This window comes from Aythya ferina (genome assembly GCF_964211825.1).
Source record: "Aythya ferina genome assembly, chromosome: 11".
In the NCBI taxonomy this organism is placed as follows: domain Eukaryota; kingdom Metazoa; phylum Chordata; class Aves; order Anseriformes; family Anatidae; genus Aythya; species Aythya ferina.
Window position 1 is genome coordinate 12,466,025 of NC_140307.1, and position 19,075 is coordinate 12,485,099.

Here is a 19,075-nt window from a genome sequence, read left to right on the forward strand (position 1 = left end):
CAGGCGTGGTGAAGCTGGCACTGCGATCGTAAAGAACAAACCCATCCAAGTATTAGGTGCTAACATAACTTTTTGGCAAAAAAAAAAAAAAGGCTTTGTATTTTTGCTATTTTAATTTATCCTGGTGCTTCATTAATGCAGAGCCTGGACAAGTGGTATTTTTTTGTTTGTTTGTTTTTTGTTTGTTTGTTTAGAATATTGTGTTTGTTTTACTGCTGCTCCTCCTCTGCACCCCATCCCAGCTGAGGATGCTCCAGGATGAGTTTGGCAAGACAAAGCAAAGCCTCCAGCCCCTGACACCCCAGTGATGGAGGTTTCTGGGCTGGAGCCCTACATAAATATCATTTACAGTGAGGCAGAGTGTAAATAGACGGTGTGAGCCCTGTGCTGGGTGTGCGTTGCTGCAGCTGGGGGATGTTCGCAGGCTGCGCTCCTGCTCTGCAGACACATATATAGGATGTTGTCAACTTTCAGCAATTTATTCCACCTATGCTTTTTTTATTTGTCACTATGGTAACTACAAAGTAAAGATCAAAGCAGCGTGCCATCAGCAGGAAAAGGTATTATTTTTTCCCTTTTTTTGCAGAAATAACTTAAGCATGCTTTTATTTCCTTCCTATTCAGGGGAATTGGTTGCTGCTGGTCGGTTCCGGCAGCTTTTTGGCAACAAAGTTTGGGTCTCCAATTGAGAAATTGTCCTGGAAGAGTTTGCAGCTCAGATAAGCTGAATTTCCTTCAGTTTGAAGATAAATGCAAAGTGAAGGGTGGGTGACCATTGGTTTTGGGGTGCTACAGTGGGTCCTGAGGCAGGAGGAGCTCGGTGGAGCAGCCTGGTCCTTATAATATGAAAAGGGAATAATCCCTCAAATGCTGGTATTGCTCCTAGCTGTGCCCTGGGTATGAGTTTGGGGTCCCCATCCATGCCAAACGGGGATGGGTTTGGGGTCACCACTCATGGATTGAGGTTGAGAGTTTATAAATAGATTAAAAGAAGCCAGAAACCACCCAAATCTTGAACTTTGCTTCATTTTTCTTGCTTCTCCTTACTTGTCACGGAAGCTGGGTGCGAGCCCTGAACGTGAAGGGAAGGACTCTGCTCTTCAGATATAGCTACAGGGTCTTCTCCAAGGGTGTTCAGGATCCAGAAGTCACCCTGCTCTGATTACACCCTTAATTATTTTAATTAATAATAATTACACTCTTCCCTGATAGATGCAGAAATAGAAAGGCAGGTGCAAAAAAGGACGAGGTGCTCAGTGGGATGCTGGTGCAATGGGCTCTGTCCAGCCATCACCACCCACCTGGAGCTGAATTTCTTGTTAGATTTTCTGCTTATTGGTAAATGGAGGGGAGAAAAAATGTTTTTTATACATATGAGTGTATTCAGAAGTACAAAATTCAGGGGTTCTGCTTCATGTGTTTGCAATGCAAGCAGTAACATCTTCTTCTATGGGCTATAAAGCAGCTTTTAAGTGTTTGGGAATCAAATGTGTTTGTTGTTCCCACAGATGAGACAAAACAGATTATCGTGCAGCCAATTAGTATGCATATGCTTAAAAAAAAAAAAAAAAAAAAAAAAAGTGAATGTTTTTGGCTGTCTGGAACAGTCTTGTTGGGCTTTTGAGGACAACCAGTGGACATTGGGTTTTGAAAGGGAATTTAATCTATTTAGGGGTGGGATTATGTGATGTGTTTGCTTGCAGGTGGCGTGGCACAGTGGTCTCAGACTTGCTTTGTCCTTCTCTTTACCTTGCAGCAGCCAAGGTTGCTTGTGCAAGCTTTGCATTACATTGAAGATGGCTTCAGGTTTGTCCTGCAAAACCTCGTTTAGCAATGTAGAGTTAAATTTAGGCTTTTAAGAGAAATTGAAATGTTAAATGTTAAAAAGTTTAAAAAGTTAATAAGTTAAATGTTGCATGAGTGGGAGGTAGCTCCAAGGTCTCTGCCCCAGCCTCCATGAGCTCCTAGCAGCAGATGATGCTTTTGGCCAGCACGTGGACAACCAAAAGACAAATTCCCTCTTGCTGTGGTGTTTCTGGGCAGTTATTAGTTGCTTTATTTCATCCTTCATTAACTGGAGATGCCTTTATTGCTACGACCAAATGCTTTCTAGTGAGAAAGGGCTCTGGGTCTTTGGGCATGAGGTGCCAAGAGCGTGGTGGGAGCATCCCCACCAAGTCCCCACTGTGGGATTGACTTTGTGCTATGAGCCTCACCAGTCATTGCTGGGGGAAGAAGAGGCAGGGCTGTGCACCAGCCCTGTGTCTATACACCTATAGGCACCTCGTGTAGGGATGTATTTCCTCGGGGGTGGTGGGGCTGGGGAGCATGGAAATGCAGCAACAACAAAACATTTTTTCTTCCTCCTTTCTCCTCTCTGTGTTGAGGAGTGGTTGTTTGAAGAGTGAGCAGCAGCGCAGTGAAATCCCCAGTGGGATGTTCGTGGTGCACATGCTCCAGCCCCAAGCGAGCTGGTGGCCCAAGGGAAAGGGAGCTTGTTATTTCACAGCTTCTTACACAGCAGAAGAAAGGAAAACAACATCTGCCAGCCCATCAGCTGCTGGTGTGAAAGGAGATCTTGGAGGTTTTCCATGCCCAGGTGCCCCCTGAGACACGCTGAAGGCAGGACATTGCTCTGAGCACCACCAATTCAGTCCTGAATTCCACAATACCCACTACAGTTGGGATTTCTCCCAAGCTCAGAGAGCAGATTAGTCATCTCCACCACTCATTATTTTTGGAAGTGGAAATCTCTCCCCAGCTGACGCTTTTTGTAGCCTCCTCCATGAGAATGATGCTGGATTAACCCCACGGGAGCCCACCTGCATGGAATGGTCAGAGACAGCTATGAAGGACCCCAGGGCCAAGAGGGGTTTGTCTTGCAGTAGGACTAAAACACCCTTAAGAAAACATAGTTTAAATATAAATACAATGCTGGGCTGGAGGATGGGGGTGGTGATGGCTTTAGAGCTAGGACCAGAAGCCAGGGGTGGAACCCCCATGAGATGCTGCTCCAGGGCTTGTCCCAGCTTCCTAGACGCCACCTGGGGATGCTCCTGGCAGCATTTCAGCTCACTGTGAGCACTGTGACAGCTTCTACAAGGGGTGGTTGTACTGGTAGCACCCAGCTTGCTGCCTCCACCATGGGCATCCCCTTGAGGTGACTTTGCTTTGCTGGCTCCACAGCAGGCACCCCGTCCTGGGGCAGGAGCTGAGCTTCTCCAGCACTCCTCAGTGATCTGGGACTCAAGCAGAGCTGGACAAAGAAATGTTTGTGTCCAGATGTGTTTTGGAAGGAAAGCAAACAAAAAAATACTCATTTATTTGAAGCTCTTTCAGAAGCAGGATGCACAGATGCACGGGTTGGGTTGCTCCCACCCAGCCCTGATTGTCCTGCAGAAGCTGTCAAGATCCATCGAAAGCCAGCAACTATATAAAAGCTTCAGATCTCCATGGTTTTATTGACATGCATCCCCTGGCTGTTTTTTTGTTTGTTTGTTTGTTTGTTTGTTTGTTTGTTTGTTTTTGACTGTTTTTTTTGGCAGGCTTTATGGCCAGACTTCATTTTTTTGTTAGGAGGAACAGCTGGCTGGTGTTTGCACATGTGATCTCCAGGGTGCCCAAGTCTCCAGGGCTGCTCGGAGGAATATTTCTTGTGAAATAGCCAATCTGCTAGGAGCCATGTTCTGCTGATGCTCTGTGCAAGGAAACAGGGGGACCATCGGCTGTGCTGACCGGCGTGGTTACTAGAATGTGGTTATGTTCCTCTTGTCTGGCTGTCCTGGATGTGCATTTTAGGTTTGCAAGTAAAAAGATCAGGATATATTTGGGAAATAAAGCTCCATGATTTGTTTTGTGATTTCCCCCCTCCCCCCTTTCCCTCACTACGGTCTATTTACCTAAGTAAATTTTTATCTATAATGACCTAAGTCATTTTTATCTATTCATCTATTTGCATCACATTTATCTGTCCAGGATATCTTTCAATATATATTTATGTCTGTTCCTTTCTGCATTATCTCTCTTGCCCTTCTGTACCAACCATCAATCTAACTATAAAATCTCTCCTTTCTGTTGTCTTTGAATAAATTTTGGCTTTTGAACTTCCTCTTTCACTTTATATCCGCTGCATGCTGCAACTTTTTCTAAGCTTGGCCGCAGCTCCTCTTGCACAGAATATTTAAGAAAATGTGCCATTAGCGAGGGGTTTGTGCTTCTAAAAATCCACAACCTGGGGACGTGACTTCAGGAAATGTGTTTGTGTTCCCCTTTCTTCTTCACAGCAGCTGCGTCTTCACTGTGGCCATTTCTTCCATCACAGAGCTCCTGTGGGACATCTCTCAGGAAAACAAGGTAAACTCACTGAAATTATTTCCCAAACATAAGTTATTAGCATGAATTTCTCATCAAAAAACAATAACGGGGGATTTATCTTCTTTTTTTTTTGTTTTGTTTTGATGGAAGCCTGGATGCATCAGAGAGCTGGCAACACACATCCACCAGATAATTAGATTGAAAGAAAACCACCCTTCTGAAGACAATGAGATGATAAAAGAGATCAAGGTCCCTGGGAAAACTTAATCCTTCCCTGTTTTCCATTACTTCTCAGGTTATTTCACTCCGTTATTAAGAAATTTGATATGCTGATGAGTAGAAGAGAAAGCTTCTGGAATCGGGGAAAAAAAGTTGGGTTGTTTGAGGACAAGCTATTAACAACTCAGCAGCTGTACAAAGTCCAAAAGTAGAGAGTCCCCCATGAACTAGCACGGGACCCAGGCTGGCTGAACCTTTTTCTGTCCCTGGAGATATCCTACAGCCACTCTCATTACTGGCTGATAAAATTTGGTGTCCCTTGGCTGCCTGGGCCAGTATTCCTGGCCCCTGCCTGGAGAAATGTAATAACTGATTTGTTTAGATGCAGCTGGAGGCAAATGAGAAAACCTGGCCACCTCCAGCACTAAAAAATGCCTCTCTCAAAAAACCTGGGAAATAACAACGAAAAGGAATTGGATGCTTGCAGTTGTCTTTTTTTTTTTGGGTGGGGCGGGGGGGGGGGGGGTGCATGTACTAAATACTAATTGTTTTGTTTCTGAGTGAGGAAGGAAGGTTTGGAAACATGGGGTTGCACTTCCAGGTCTGGAGGCACTGAGGATGGGGTGAAGATCTCCTGTGAGGTAGAGTAATGGGGTCTGGGACACATCCTTTTTGAAGATGTGCTATGTTGTGGTTCCTGGCATCCTGCAGCAGCTAAGGAGGAGAGATATCCAAGCAGATATTTTAAATAAAGAGCATTTTAATCTCTTCATGGCTGTGGGCACAGTGAAAGCACAGAGCTTTGCTGTGGCTGGCAGGAGCCTGTATTTATCTTGTCACCCTCGCCCAGGGTCCCCGGCTGAGTGCTGGCACCACGGTGGGGCTTTCCTCCTTGCCTTGCTCTCTCCTCGACATCAAAACTTGTTTGTAGGCTTTTCCCTTCCAGGGAGTTTGATGGATGAAAATGCAGCGCATTAGCTTGATGCAATAGGAGGTGTTTGGAGACTGCTTTCGTCTCTGGTTGTATCAATAATTAATATGTTGATCCAGAGCAATATTATAAACAGGGTAAATGCTGTCTCTCTCTCTCTCTTTCTCTCTCTTTTTTTTTTTTTTTTTTTTTTTTTTTTTTTTTTTTTAAACAGGAAAAGGAAAAAGAGCAGCTGCTGGTGTTACCACTCAGTGGGGACTTCTTTATCTTCCTGGAGGTCACCATATGGGGACAGCAACATGGGCACACACCTCACTGCAAGCAACATTTGTCCATCACCTTCTCACTGACCTTTTCAATTTCTTATTCATTTTTCAATCTGAATCCCTTCAAGACACCTGTTTGGATTTAGAAATCACACCAAGGCACAATGTGTCCATCAGAAGTGAGGCTGAGGCATCCCTTGCAGCAAGTTTCCAATCTCTGCACGGGCAGCACATGAAGGACACCCTTCCAGAAGCATTTCGTGCCCTATCTCTTTATTGCTGTCTTCAAATATTGATGTTGGAATAGTTTTGAAGGTTGCTTCATCACTGGCTTTGGGTTTATTCTGGAGAACACCACTGCTAACATGATTCACCTGGGGCCAACGATACCTGTGGCATTTGGACTTCTTAAACACGCAGATAGGGCTCGTCTGCAAAGTCGCCTCCGTCTTTCATGATGGTCCTTGAGGTCCCACAGCCCAAATTAAAATATCATCTGCTCTAACTCCAGCACCTCCTAATCCCTCAAATATCTGCCAAATTGCTCTTTGAAATACCTTGGGAGCAGAACTAATTCCGGATGGCATTAGCTTAAATTTGCAATGTCCAGCTGGTGTATTAAAAGCCGCTAGCTTTGAGCCCCATTCATCTAATTTCACTGGCTTTAATAGATGTCTTGCCTTCATGCTGAGAATATTTCTGCTTCTGAGAACATTGCTAACTTTTCATTAAGGGTTTCCAGTGGATAATGTCTCCATTTGAAAGGCTTTATTTAAACCGTATAAATCAATCAGCATCTATGATTTATTTGGCTTTTTGATTCGTACCCTTCTCGGTTAATACACCACATTTAACCCAGTCTGCTCGTCAATGCAGCCTCGGGGGATGAAAGACAACTGCAGGATGAGTTGTTCAGTCCCGATGCAGAAGGTAATCCCAGTGCTAGCTGGGAAAACAAACTTGTAATCCCACCAGTTTTGGGTCAGCTTCCCTGCCCAGAAGCAGTTTTGTCAGAATGTAGACCAGTGTTTTTGTTTTTGTTTTGTTTTGTTTTCACTATTTCCACCTCATTTTGAAGTGAAAGGGACTACAAACGTTCAAGTAAAATCCCCTGGAGGACAAGCAGTCTGAGGAGCAATCCCTTGTCTTCAGCCCAAACTTCCCCCAAGGGACACCTTGCTCCAAATTTTGGGACCTTTACGGTTTGAGCCCCAAAGCTCAAAAGCCCTCAAATCTTTAGGGTTTGAGCCATCCAAGTCTGCCTCCTTATCAAACCCTCTGTGTGAGGTGGGTCTGACCTCACATGTATCCAGCATGCTGGGGCTAAAATGAGCTAACAGGAGGGGAGGAAGCTCAAAAAACAAGAGAGAGAGAAAAAAAAAAAAAATGGAGAAAAAGTCCTGGAGGATCTCTAACCTGATGTGTGTAAAAGAGGAGCTGAGCTGCCATCCACACGCAGCTCTCCTTTGGCTCCATGGGCGAGGGGGAGAGGAAAAGGAGCTGGGCTGGAAGCACGGAGGCTGCCAGACAGGGAAGCAAGCTGCTGGGAAGGAAAGCAGGGGGAGATGCTCACAGATCACGAGCGCCTTTGCAGCGTGCGAAGGAGAGGAAAATGCTCCCGGGCAAGGCAGGACTTCAAAATTGGGTTTTAGCCGAGTGGAGGGGAGAGAGCAGAGCAACTGCACTGGGCATCCTGATTTTAATTTTAATCCCATTCCTCCACTGCCGCATCCTCACCCTGCCCACAGACCCCCCTGCCTCAGTGTGCACGATGTCCAGGGCAGATGCTGCTGCTGCTGCTTTCCTTCATTATTTGCTTTTGTGCTCAGGCAGAGATCTCTGCTTCCCCTGGGGCAGGATATTAACTGGGTTTGATTTCAAGGAACAAATCCCCCCCGTCCTTCGGGTTCGGCTCTTGTACTCGGGCCAGATGATTTCCAGGCTGGCTTCCAGCAGGAAGGGTTGGAGGCCACACGGCAGCTGCTCAGACGGTGGGGCTGGAGCTGCCAGCAATTCTCTGCCATGACCAAAATGATCTTTAATAAATGCATCGGGGATTTCTCAGGCTTTTCCTTTCCCCCTTTCCCTCCGTGCCCTTGGAGCTTGAGCAAACCGTGACACGGTGGGGACAGCGTGGTGGCCAGAGGCGAGCTGTGCTGTGCCTGCACGGGATGGATGAATTTAATGGATTTATTTCCTTCTCTTCTCTCTGGCCCCTTCGCTGCTGTGTCACTGCTGCTTGTGCTTTTCTGGTGCGTGGCTGAGCCAGTTCAACTCACCAAGCTGGCAGAAAATAACTCCTCCCTGCGCTCGGGTGGCTCTGGGGACAGGGAGTCCCTGCAGAGGCAGGGCTTCTCTGGGCATCCTCTTCCAGATTTAATTCGGGATGCGCAGGAAATCTCCCAAAGGAAAACGTTACCAGGAGAGCCTCTGTGTTGTTGCTGCTGCAGGAGATTTCTTGCAAAACGTGCAGTTTTATTTAACTGCAAAATTTGCTAGAAGCATACTAATACCAAAAATAAAAAATAAAAAATTCCCGCTACCATTACAGCAGAAGTGTTATAATGAATCTTTTCAATCTCATTTCATTGTGATCATCAAAACTTTTCATTTAGATGTTATCACTCTGCATTCATCCTGACTTCTCTGCTGTCTCACTTACATATAGGCTTGCATTATATCTTACATTACCCTGCTTAAACATTAGCCAAATGGCATGTTGTACTTATCGAAGGGAAACAACCCGGCAGGGTGGGACTGAAGCATTTGGGTTTTGCATCGAAGCCTTCCCTAAACTTCTCCTCCCTGGAGACATTGCACAATTTTGTCTTCATGGTCCAGGTTGCAATAAAACCCACCAAACATTTGGGATTTCCTACGGGACATAAAAGTGGGGCTAAACTGTGAGATGTGCTTTATTTTGGGGTAGAGGATGCCTTCTCCAGAGAGCTGTTTTGGCAGCAACATGTTGTTCATTCACTCTTAGACCTAAAGAAGGCAATTTAGCACCACACATCGTGTTTTGTAAGCTTCCTTTCTCTGATTCAAGGAGCCTGTTTGGTGTCTCAGGGTCCCTCCCAGCACCACAGCAGCAATTATTTCAAGCTGAGCTTACTCCAATTAATTAGATAGGAAGGGGTGGAGAGAAGGAGGCGTGGGGGCAGCAGGGGCAATGCCAGCAGCAGGGAGGTTCCCACCTGTGGCAGGAGGTTTCACCGTGCTGCTCCATCCTGGGACGATGCCATGAGTTACCCAGGGATAACCCAGCAGGGACGGGTTTCTGGTCCCTGCCTCCCCACCTGCCCCGTCTCAGGGAGAAAAGAGGGGAAAAAAAGAGGAAAAAAGAGGAGCACCTTTCCCCTGGACCTGGGTGCTGCTGTGGGGTGGCCAGGAGATGCCTGAAGTCTGTGCCTGGCTTGTTTTGTCCATCAGGAGCTTCTTTTGAGGGCGTTTTCCTAAAAAAAAAAAAAAAAAAAAGAAAGAAAAAGAAAAATAATAAAAAAAAGCATAAGCCCTCCCAAATCGCTCTGCTAAACCACCTTGTGCACCACCCTGCTGTACACATCTGTGGGAATTAAATGGGTGAGGGATCCTAGATGGGGGCAAAGTGGATGGTGGCAGGATTTGGGGCTCATCCCCGATGTAATGCTGCAGGGGGCTCAATGAGAGCAGTGTCCCCATCACGGTGCTGTGATCTGGAGATACCAGGGCCAGTGATGTATTTTTTGGATGACTCCCCCACCCAGCTGGCTGACCAAAATCACTGAAAATGCATCTGCTCATCGAACCAGGCTTCACTGCACCCAAGGGGAAACCCAAATCTGCTGCCCTGTGGGACACGCTCACAGATGGGAGCTGCCAGAGAGCTCAGCTGGCGTTGGCAGCATTTTTGGGTGAAAACTCCTATTTCCCTTTTTTTTCCAGTACTTCCCACAGTGCCAAGTGATTAGGCATTATGGAAGGGAAAAGGAGCACAAAGCACAAGGGAAACCTGGAGATGTTTAAAGCCCGTCTGGATGCCTACCTGGGCAACCTGCTCTAGGGAACCTGCTTTGGCAAGGAGGTTGGACCCAATGATTTCTTGAGGTCCCTTCCAACCTCTACAATTCTGTGATTCTGTGATTGAGCATGTTAAATGCTTAAGGAGATGCTCCCTGTGCCAAAGGGCTGCACCAGGGGCCACCTTGGTGTGGCGGGATGGGGATCTGATGGCTCTTTTTCCTATGGGGTTTGGTTACAAGGCTTGAGTCTGCACCCACTCAGCTTGGCAATAAACCTTCTTTTCTTTTTCAGAATGAGAGAATAACACCAGTCCAGCAGTAAATAAAGGTTACGATACCCAATATAAACATTCATTGGCATCCTACGCCCACATGTCTGCATGTTGCCTGGTTACAAGTATAAAAGGCTAGTGGCTTATTTATCTAGGAAATCTGTCCTGGGTATAACCTCATGTCTGCATTTAAACCAGAGTAATTCACTCGGAGCAAACAACAGTATAGGTGATCTCAGCATGGTCTGCCTCTTTGGCCCCCATAATTTTCCAGCTCACCCCAAATAAACCTGATTTTAAATGACTGAAGCCTCCAAAGGGACAATGCCGGTGGGTAACCTGCCAATGATTTAATTACAATGGGTGGCTATTTTTTTGCTCATAAACCACGCTGAGGGCAGTTGTTCTTGTCTTTTCCTAGACCCTGGCTGCATTTCTGGACTGGAGCATCCTCTCCCAGCCCCGCTGCTGCCCGCGGTGCCAGCTGGGCTGTCTGCTGGCGGCGATGCGAGGTGAGGCAATGGATTTGAAAAGCCTCTTGTATCTCTGATTCCCCTTTTCCACCCAGTCCTGCTGTTTGTTGGTCCGTGTCTGTGTCTGACTGCATTTTGGTCCATGTGAAACGTGGTGGCCCTCCTCCAGGTCTGCTTGCTTCCCACATTACCTCTGGGCAAGACCCAGCACTGGTCCCTTTTCCCTGTAGTTATCTCCTTGGGGATGCCCAACACAATATCCAGCCTGTCTGTAGGGCCAAAGAGACTTTTTGCCAATGGATGGGGAGCCTAATTCACAACAAACACTAAGATGAGCTTACCTATTTCCCAATAAAAATCCCAATTCTATATTTGCCAGTAAAAACTGGGAACATTTCCCAATGAAACCCAAGCCTGGGCTCTGTAAGAGGTACCGGTGTGCAGCCTCAAGTAATTCAGGGTACTGTGTTTATGTTGGGATTTGAGGGATGTTGAAAGAATCGATCTAAAGTGTTTCCAGGCAGGTGAGGACCCCTGAACTTTGCAGGGTTAACATTAATTTGCTTTTTACTGCCCTGACATAAACAGTCAATATTACCTTGACTTTGTCCAAAAAGCCAATTGGCGCAGTTGTTCATTAGGAAATGGCTCGATAAAAGTGCTTTTTGAACAATTTATTGACCCTATAAAAAAGGAAGTAATACCATGAGCAGATGGAGCAATACCAAAAATGACGTCCCACCTATAAAAGCGTCACACTGCCTCCCTTGGCCAGGAGAGGTGCTGAGCGCTGGTGGAGGTGTGGTGCTGGCTCAGGTTGGGAGCCAAAACGCTGCTGGCTCAGCACCCCAGCACGTGTGCCAGCTGCTCCAAGGTGTGAAATGGGGCATTTGGACCATCTGGTGGGCGGAGGGAGCAGCACTGGGTGCTTCGTGTCTCCTTCAGCCCCTCGGGCTCAGCAGTCCCAGGCTTTCCCATCCCTCATCCAAAGAACACCTCCTCACACCCAATATCCATTTTTAGTCTCTTGTTTCATGGCTTTTGTCAGTTTGTCCCCTTGTCAAGTTAAACACGAGCTGCATGGGTGTTTATCAGACAAGCAGGGCTTTTGTCTGCTCGGAAAACCCCAACGTTGGGAACCTTAAGCCAGAAAAAGCCCTGGCATCAGTCACATCGGATGTGTCAGCGCCTGGCTGGAAAAGCTGCATCTATTTTCACGTGCGTTCAGGAGAGAAAACAGCTATGGCTTGATTGTCCATTCTCTCGGCTCTGCTCCTCTCCTGTTTCAATGAGCTGTGCAAGCACTCGTGGATAAATCTTTGATTTCAAGGAGGCAAGGTCATGCTCCATTTCGTAGCGTGCCGGGAGTAAAACATCGCCCGGGGCACACGTACGCGAACGCGATCACCTAAATTTCCTAGCTGATGTGGTTTGGGAGGGTTGCTTTTATTTCATTTGCTTTATTTTCCTGGCTTGAATGAAGCCAGTGTGGGAGGGAGGAATTTTCTCTGGGCGACTGCTCGGGAAGAGCAGAAACCCTACCTGCCTGCAGCCCTTCTTACCCCAAACCCGGAGCATCCATTAGTGGCCCCCTCTCTGCCTTTGGGGATCTTTGCAGAGAGGATTAAAATGTTCTGAGCTGTCAGCATGTAACAGAAGTGGCTTCAGCGTGCTTCATTTAAACTTGGCTGCTCTTCTCCTCCCTGAGAGGTGCGTCCCTGCCACCTGGTCCGTGCTGGAGTCACGTCTCCTGCTTGCTTCTCCTCACCATCACTGTTGGAGACCTGGCAGGTGAGGTGGGTCTCCATGTCTCCATCCTACCCCTTCCTGGGGGCCTTGGGCACCGAAGCAAGGAGTTAAAACATGTTGTTTCACCCTGATGGGGAGCGTTAATTGATAAGGGAGACGTGTTTGGGTGGTGGCTGCCCGTAGGATTGCTTCCTTCGGCAGTTTCCCATTAATAAGTCGTAGCGAATGTTCTCTGGCACATCAGCCTCAAACAGATAGCTTGTCAGCTGGGAGCTGAGCCCTCCATAGATCTCCTTGATGGAACAGTTTTTAAGAGCAAAACTGGGAGCAGGGAGGGAGCATTTGCAGCCCTCCATCCATAAAAGATGGATGGGTCATGGGAAGATGCTATCGGAGAGGCTAAAAAGGTATTTGGGCAAAGGGGGGCTTCTCCATCCCCACGTCCTTCCCTGCCTCTCAAAGCATCCTGCCTTCAGCCTCTTTTAAACCCATATTGCTTAGCTTTATTGAAAAACTCACCTCCTTTTTTCCCTCTCTCATTTTCACGGGTCCAACCTTGACTCACACGAGCAGGAGACAAGAACTCGGAATTCCCCCATGAATTTTGCATGGAGGTTTTTCTCTGGCTTTTTCGTGGTTTTGGGGAGCCGGGGGACAGGAGAGCGTGACAGCTGAGCTGAGCTCACTGCGGAGAGCACTCACAGGTTGCCTGGTGATCCAAGACGTGCGATTTTAACAAGTCAGGCTCCCGGATCACAGGCCTGAAAGACTGGTCCCAGGTGGGCGTGAGGTGCTTAAAGATGTGGAAATAACCAAAACCTCACCTTCAGAGGCTTCAGCCAGACATAGCATGTTGTCTGCACCTTCCTCGTGGCTCCCAAGTGCTGCATTGAGACATCAGAGCTCCCCGGGGGACAATTTAGGGGGAGTCGAGGGAGATCAGAGGGGTGGAACAGAAGATCAGTATGGGGAAAGCTTAAATACCTGCTGCTCATCAGTACAGGGGAGGGATGATGGATGGGGCTGTGACAGAGGTCCGTAAAAGCCTGGGCAGCAGGGAGTGATTTTTCTTCCTTGCCTCGTGAGAACCAGGAGCCAGGAGATGAGAGAAGCTTTAAAACAAAGACAAGGCTTGTTTGCACAGCCATAATTCAGCTCCGTTGTGCTAGTGGTGTGCAGAATTAGACAAAAGGAGGAAGAAGCTTAACCAACAGTAAAATGTCCCCGAATCAGCCCTTTTCCCCAAGCACCCAGGGAGTGCCAGTCTCTTCTGAATGCTGAGGATGGGGCGTCCCAGCTCCACCCGTGGGGTGCCCCTGGGTGGTGGGAGAGCCGGTTGGGGTTGCTGGCAGCTTTTTTTTTGTCCCCTTTTGCCATCCCACAGTCCCATGCCAGGTGAGGCTTCCACATCACTTCCAGAGGTCTGGGGAATTGAGGCACATCCTTGCATAACAGGCAGTGTCACCTCTCTGGGTAGTCTTGGGGTGCCCGGCTGTGATGGATACGGGGGGGAGTGGCGTGGTGAGCTCTGGAGCCTCTCCTTCCTACGTTAAGTAACTGGAAAATGGAAATTATATTTCACTGAACATTCATTTGGGAGTGGTGCTGTCTCTGAGGTGTCAGCCTCTGTGTCCAGGAGCTCACGGAGGTGTCACAGAGTCCTTCCGTGCCCCCAAGTCCTGCTCCAGTCCCAGATCCCCCTTTCCCTTCCCTTTCCAGATCCCCATCTGCTCGGAAATGCTGGGTGCATCAGGTGTGTGGCTCTCTCTTCCCGAGGCTTCACTCTGCTGAAGGATCTGGGGGGCTGAACCGCTGCTTCCAATGCTCCCCAATTAGACCCCTAACGAGGAGGCAGTGGCACCTCCCAGCTCCTTCTGCAGGCTGGTTTCCCCAGTGGGAAAACTGGGGGAAAAAAAATGGGAAACATCCCCTGTCCATCCCAGAGGCTGGTTTTGTGCTGGGACACTTCCCCCCCCACACACACACACATCTCTGAAATGATGATCAAGACCAAGATTTATACTTTTAATTAAGATTGAGAGGCTGGAACCCCAGGGTGCGCCAGCCTCAGGAAGAAGGACAATTATGAAGCAATTACACAGCCTTGTAATCACATTATGCACGGGATATAGGCTGAGATCTACCAAAGCCAGCATAAATAGGTCATCAGCAAGCCCAGGAGATGACAAACCCCAAAAAGTCCTCAAGGTGCTGCTGTCCAAAGCCTTTTGGGGTTGGGGATGGAGGACCTGAAGCTCTCAGACCCCATCGGATGCTCAGGAGCTGGCTTTGGTGCTTTGTAGGGACTGAGCGTCTCGGGGGCAAAACCTTCTAGGAAAACCCTCCCAGGCAGGAATTCAGTAGGAAAAGTTGGCTCAGGGCTCAGTTTTCGCACTGAAGGAGGTGGGCTGTGGGGTCCGTAGGAGCTGACACCTCTGAGACTTTGCTCCCCCCTTATTTTTCTGGGGAAAAAACAAAAAAAAAGTTCTTGGTGGAATGCCATCCCTCTGCTCTACGCTTATCCTCATTTGGCATCTCTTGCTTGCTGCCTTTTTCCCTTATTCTTTTCTCACAGTTTACAAATTAGTCAGCTTTGCCCGGTGAGGAAGAATTGATTTTATGGTGAAACACTCTTTTTTTTTTTTTTCTCCCCTCTAAAAACAGCTTTTCCTTCCCATGAAAGCAGCCGGGCGAGCTCCGAGACGAGCCCAGACACCCTGTCACACTTGCAGGGAGCTGCGAAAACAGTCTGCTTCCCCCTTGTTGGCTGGGGAGGGAGGAATGTCCCTGCCTGGCCCTAAAAACGGTGCTTGGGAAGCACCTGGGGGGGCCAGGGCTTGCTGCTGGGGACACAGGGGCTGTGCCAGGCTGGGGACGAGGTGACCTGGGGCCATGGGTGTCCTCCCACCTGGGGACCAAAGGGACAAGATGCAAGGTCCCTGAGTGCCTACATCCCCCCAGCTGCTCCAATTTGTGGCAGTTTAATCCCTCTTTCCTCATCCTGAGCTGGTTTTCTCCCTCTTTTCTCATCCACAGCTGGTTTTCTTCCTCCTTTTTCATCCAGAGCTGCCACGTTGTTCGCACTCTACCTGCTACAGCATCGCCTGGAGCCCACAGCGTTGCAGCGATGGGTCGAGTGACCCAGAGTGAGGGAATTATATATAGAAAGGCAGGAGATAGAGATGTCATTAGAGAGAAGCTGGGAGTCGGGAGAGCACCTCCAGGCCTTTTTTTTTTTTTTTTTTTTTTTTTTTTTGTGGATGAAAGGAGCTTACTTCAGTGAATAGCATGATTATATTCAGATTCCCATTTAGGCTGCTCCAAGTTGTACAACAAAAGGAATATTAAATGATACTGCAAAATTTATGTTACAAATCAATGTAACCTGCATAAATCAGCCCAGCCCAGGCAGGAAGGTAGGGCTTGCTTTTCTCGAAGTGGCTGCTTTAGAAATGAGGTGCTGCCTTGGAAATGAAAGGGGCTGCGTCCAGCTGGAGAAGACCTTAGAAGAACACCATGCCTTCAGCCAGCTGCATCTCCTTACTCCCTTATTCTTTTCCAGGACACAAAATGATCTGGTTAGAGGAGCTTTTAGGAGTTTACGCATGTTTTTCAGAGCTAAAACTCTTTGTACATGGAAAATGCCCCCTCTCTTCTGGCTTTAACTGCTTTTCACCTCCCATCCCACCAGAGCTGGGCCCGGCCAGCAGAGATGTCCCAGTTTCCCCAGCTCTGCTCAGCACAAGGCAGCAGATCTGTGCTGTGCTGGAGCTCAACTTCTCCAAAAAGTGGACTTTTAAAAGTATGTTTTGCAGCCTGAACAAGAACAGACCCACAAAACCCAACCTGGCAACACAATCCCTGCCCTGCCACTCACAAATCCCCCTTTCTGCCCTTAAAATCTTTGTCTCTGACTATGGTTTGCTTTTCTCACCTTTCAGAAGCGGAAGGTGGGGAAGTGACTCGCTGCCCCCTGGTTCTGCCTCTCCTTCCAGTGAATGTCCAAATCCTTGGATGTCTTCTGGAGGTGAGTGTTCGTGAACATCCCTGCCACCACCCCGAGCACCCTGCATCCCTTCTGGTCGGTCCCTTGCCCTGCCAGCAGATCCTTGCAGCTCCTGCCCCAGCCCCACTCCCTGCTGAGCTGCTCAGCTTCTCCTGGGGACCTCGCCCATGCTGGCAGGCAGACCCAAAAACCTGCCAATATGTTCAAGGTCCTGCTAAGTTTTGGAGTGGCCCCTGGATATTAATACAGGGTGAGAGCGCATTGTCCCCTTGCCACAAAACCCCCTGGGTTTTGCTACTAAGAGCAAGGAAGAGCTGGCCGAGGGCAGAGTTCAGGCTGTTTTGCTGTTGTTTTATCAGCCTAGGACATCGTGTGTGGCACGGCTTGGTGACAGATGATGGATGTCCCTCTCCATCTTAAGGCACACATTTGTCCCATTCTATCCTTGGGAACTCAGCCTTGCTTTCCTAAATATAATTGCTCCAGAGGAGCCACTCTGTCCTGAGCATCCCCTTCCCATTCTTTCTCCCAGCCCAGGCCTGAATGTGGTTTCCCTTTATTCCTGAGCAAACCCAGAGGACAAAAAAGCCCCGGCACCCTTTTTGTGCCCTAACTTGCCCAAATCCCTTCTCCCTTGAAAGCAGCTGCATTTTTCGGTGGTGCCTTGGAGGTACCCGCCGGGCTCCTGACTTAGGCACAGCCGACCGAGGGATTGTTCTGAAAGGGATTTGTTAGTATTAATTACGCCGCGTCCCTGCTGAGATTTTTAACAAGATTATGCTTCCCGAGCACCGCTGCTCTGCTTCCCCTCCTACTCCTTCCTTTCCATTTCAAAGCACGGTGCGTGCAGCGGGGCTTGTTATTTTATTTTTCTGTTGTTCCCCCGCAGGATGCTGGTGAGGGGGGAGCATGCAGGAGCCTCCCCAGCTGCTCGGGGTCCCCGTGCAATGCTGAGAAGGGGCAGGCGAGCCTCAGCTTGGGACCTCAGCATATCCAGGAGCCACACGTTTGTCCCACCCCATCCTCCTGCCTCCCTTTCAACCCCCAAAACCTGCAGATCCAGAGGCAGACGTGGCTTTTAGCAAAACGAAGCCGGATTTGCGCTTGCACCAGAAATTCCCTGACCTCGTGGGTTTATTTTCCCTGTAGGATTAGCGAGGTTAAGTCAACGAGGGCGATCCGATTTGGGCTTGATGCTATTCTTGGCGGGGTTTAGGTGCCGTGGCACGGGCGGGTGTGTGGATTCCTGGCGTGAGGCAGCTTTTGTGGGATCAGGGGCAGCACAGCGATAATCAGCCTTGTGCCAGCTGGGAGCTAACCCCTGGAAATGGTTTAAGGAGGCCTCTTTGTAGGGTGCCATTGCTTTGGGGGGGGTTGCAGCTTTTTTGGGGTCCCTGTCTTGCTCCCAGTGAAGGGGATGTGATTGTGCATGAAGCACCAGCTTGCTGTGAGGAAGCATTTTTCTCTCTCCCCGCTATAAAACAGAGATGGACATCACCTCAGGGTGCTGCTGGAAGGTGATGGAGGTTTTAGGGCCAACCAGTCGTGTGGATAAAGGTGCTCCATGTCCTCCTCTCCGAGGAGAGCATCCTTGGTCCTCCTGTGCTTTGACGGGGGGGTCAGAAAAGGTGAGGACTTGGGGAGGTGAAAAATGAGGCCCAGAGTTGGACCACAGCTCGGCATCACGGTGGTTTCAGTAGGAGGGATGGAAGCCCTGGGAGATGCCCCTGGGACGATGCAATCCCATTGAGATGGCCCCAAACCCAGGCACGGCTGGGACAAGCACCCGCATTCTCCCCAGCCCCTGCTTCCAAGGCCAACTGGAAGCACTGGGAGCTACTGGGAGGCTTTCAGAAGGGCTCGGAGGTTCCACGCTTGGATTTGTTGTGTGCTCACCCCCCAGAAGACACGGGAAGAAAACACGACCCCTCTCCAACCACCGCTGGCCATCTTCTAGCCACCAGTTTTCCAATTCCTCCTCGATTTTTCCTGCCTTCCCGAATTTTTCCTCCTCTTTTCACCCCAGCGATCATGGGGCCAGCCACCTCCCTTTCCGACGGGTGTCTGTTTATTTTGACCCGAGCAAAAAGGCTCCTTTTAAGAGTAAGTGCTGAGGTCCTCCCGCCGCATTATGTAGCATAAAGCACAGCACCGCTCAGCCAATTACCCTAATGCTGCTTATTTGCTCTTGTTACAGCGAGTAATTGCTCACCCAGAAGCTATTAAATTAGATAAGAGCAGAACAAACAAAACTATTCATTTTATTCACCGTATATTTATACACCTACCACTCCGGAGCAAGCAGCCGCCACGCTCGGGCGCTGTGAGTTTTCCTTGCTAGGGAGGCGAGGGCGAGATGCTCGGCACTGCCTGGGGGGGTTGGGGCTTTCCTCCTGCATTGTCTGGGGGAAAAGTGGGGGCGTGGAGGGGTTGGGTTGTCCTCCTCCAGCCTGCTGCCTTCGGGGCTTCCCACCGTGGGGAAACTGAGGCACGGGGTCAGGATCGCGCCCTGATTGTGGAATAAATCAGAGTTGGAGGGGGGGGGGCAAGTGCTTTTAATTCCCACTGGTGCTCTTCCTCCCCCAGCCCCTATTTAAGCTGGATACCGGGCAGGGTGACCCAGCTCTTAGGGGTGAGCAGGCACTGGTGGCACCACGGGGGATACTGGGGATACTGGGGTGCCCCCAGTTTCCAGCTGGGGGGAGGAGGAGCAGGGTTATTGCCCGAGACGTGCTGTGCCCAGCCCTGGTTCCTGCACCCCATATGTGCTGGGACAGCGAGCTCCACGCCGAGGCTGCCACCTGCCCCCGAACCTCGCATTAAAACTCAGTGTTTTTGGGAGAA

At 49.1% G+C, this 19,075-nt stretch overlaps 1 protein-coding gene across 1 annotated transcript; it reads left to right on the forward strand.

The window, feature by feature from the left end:
* Positions 1-703: 703 nt before the first annotated feature.
* Positions 704-17,786, forward strand: LOC311442671 (uncharacterized protein; the record flags this gene model as incomplete). The annotated part of the gene is made up of 6 exons (XM_084532174.1): positions 704-764; positions 4,284-4,353; positions 10,425-10,515; positions 16,167-16,252; positions 17,121-17,359; positions 17,717-17,786. The coding sequence occupies exons 1-6, from the start codon at positions 751-753 to the stop codon at positions 17,784-17,786; spliced, it is 570 nt and encodes a 189-aa protein (XP_084388300.1). The 5' UTR covers positions 704-750.
* Positions 17,787-19,075: the final 1,289 nt, after the last annotated feature.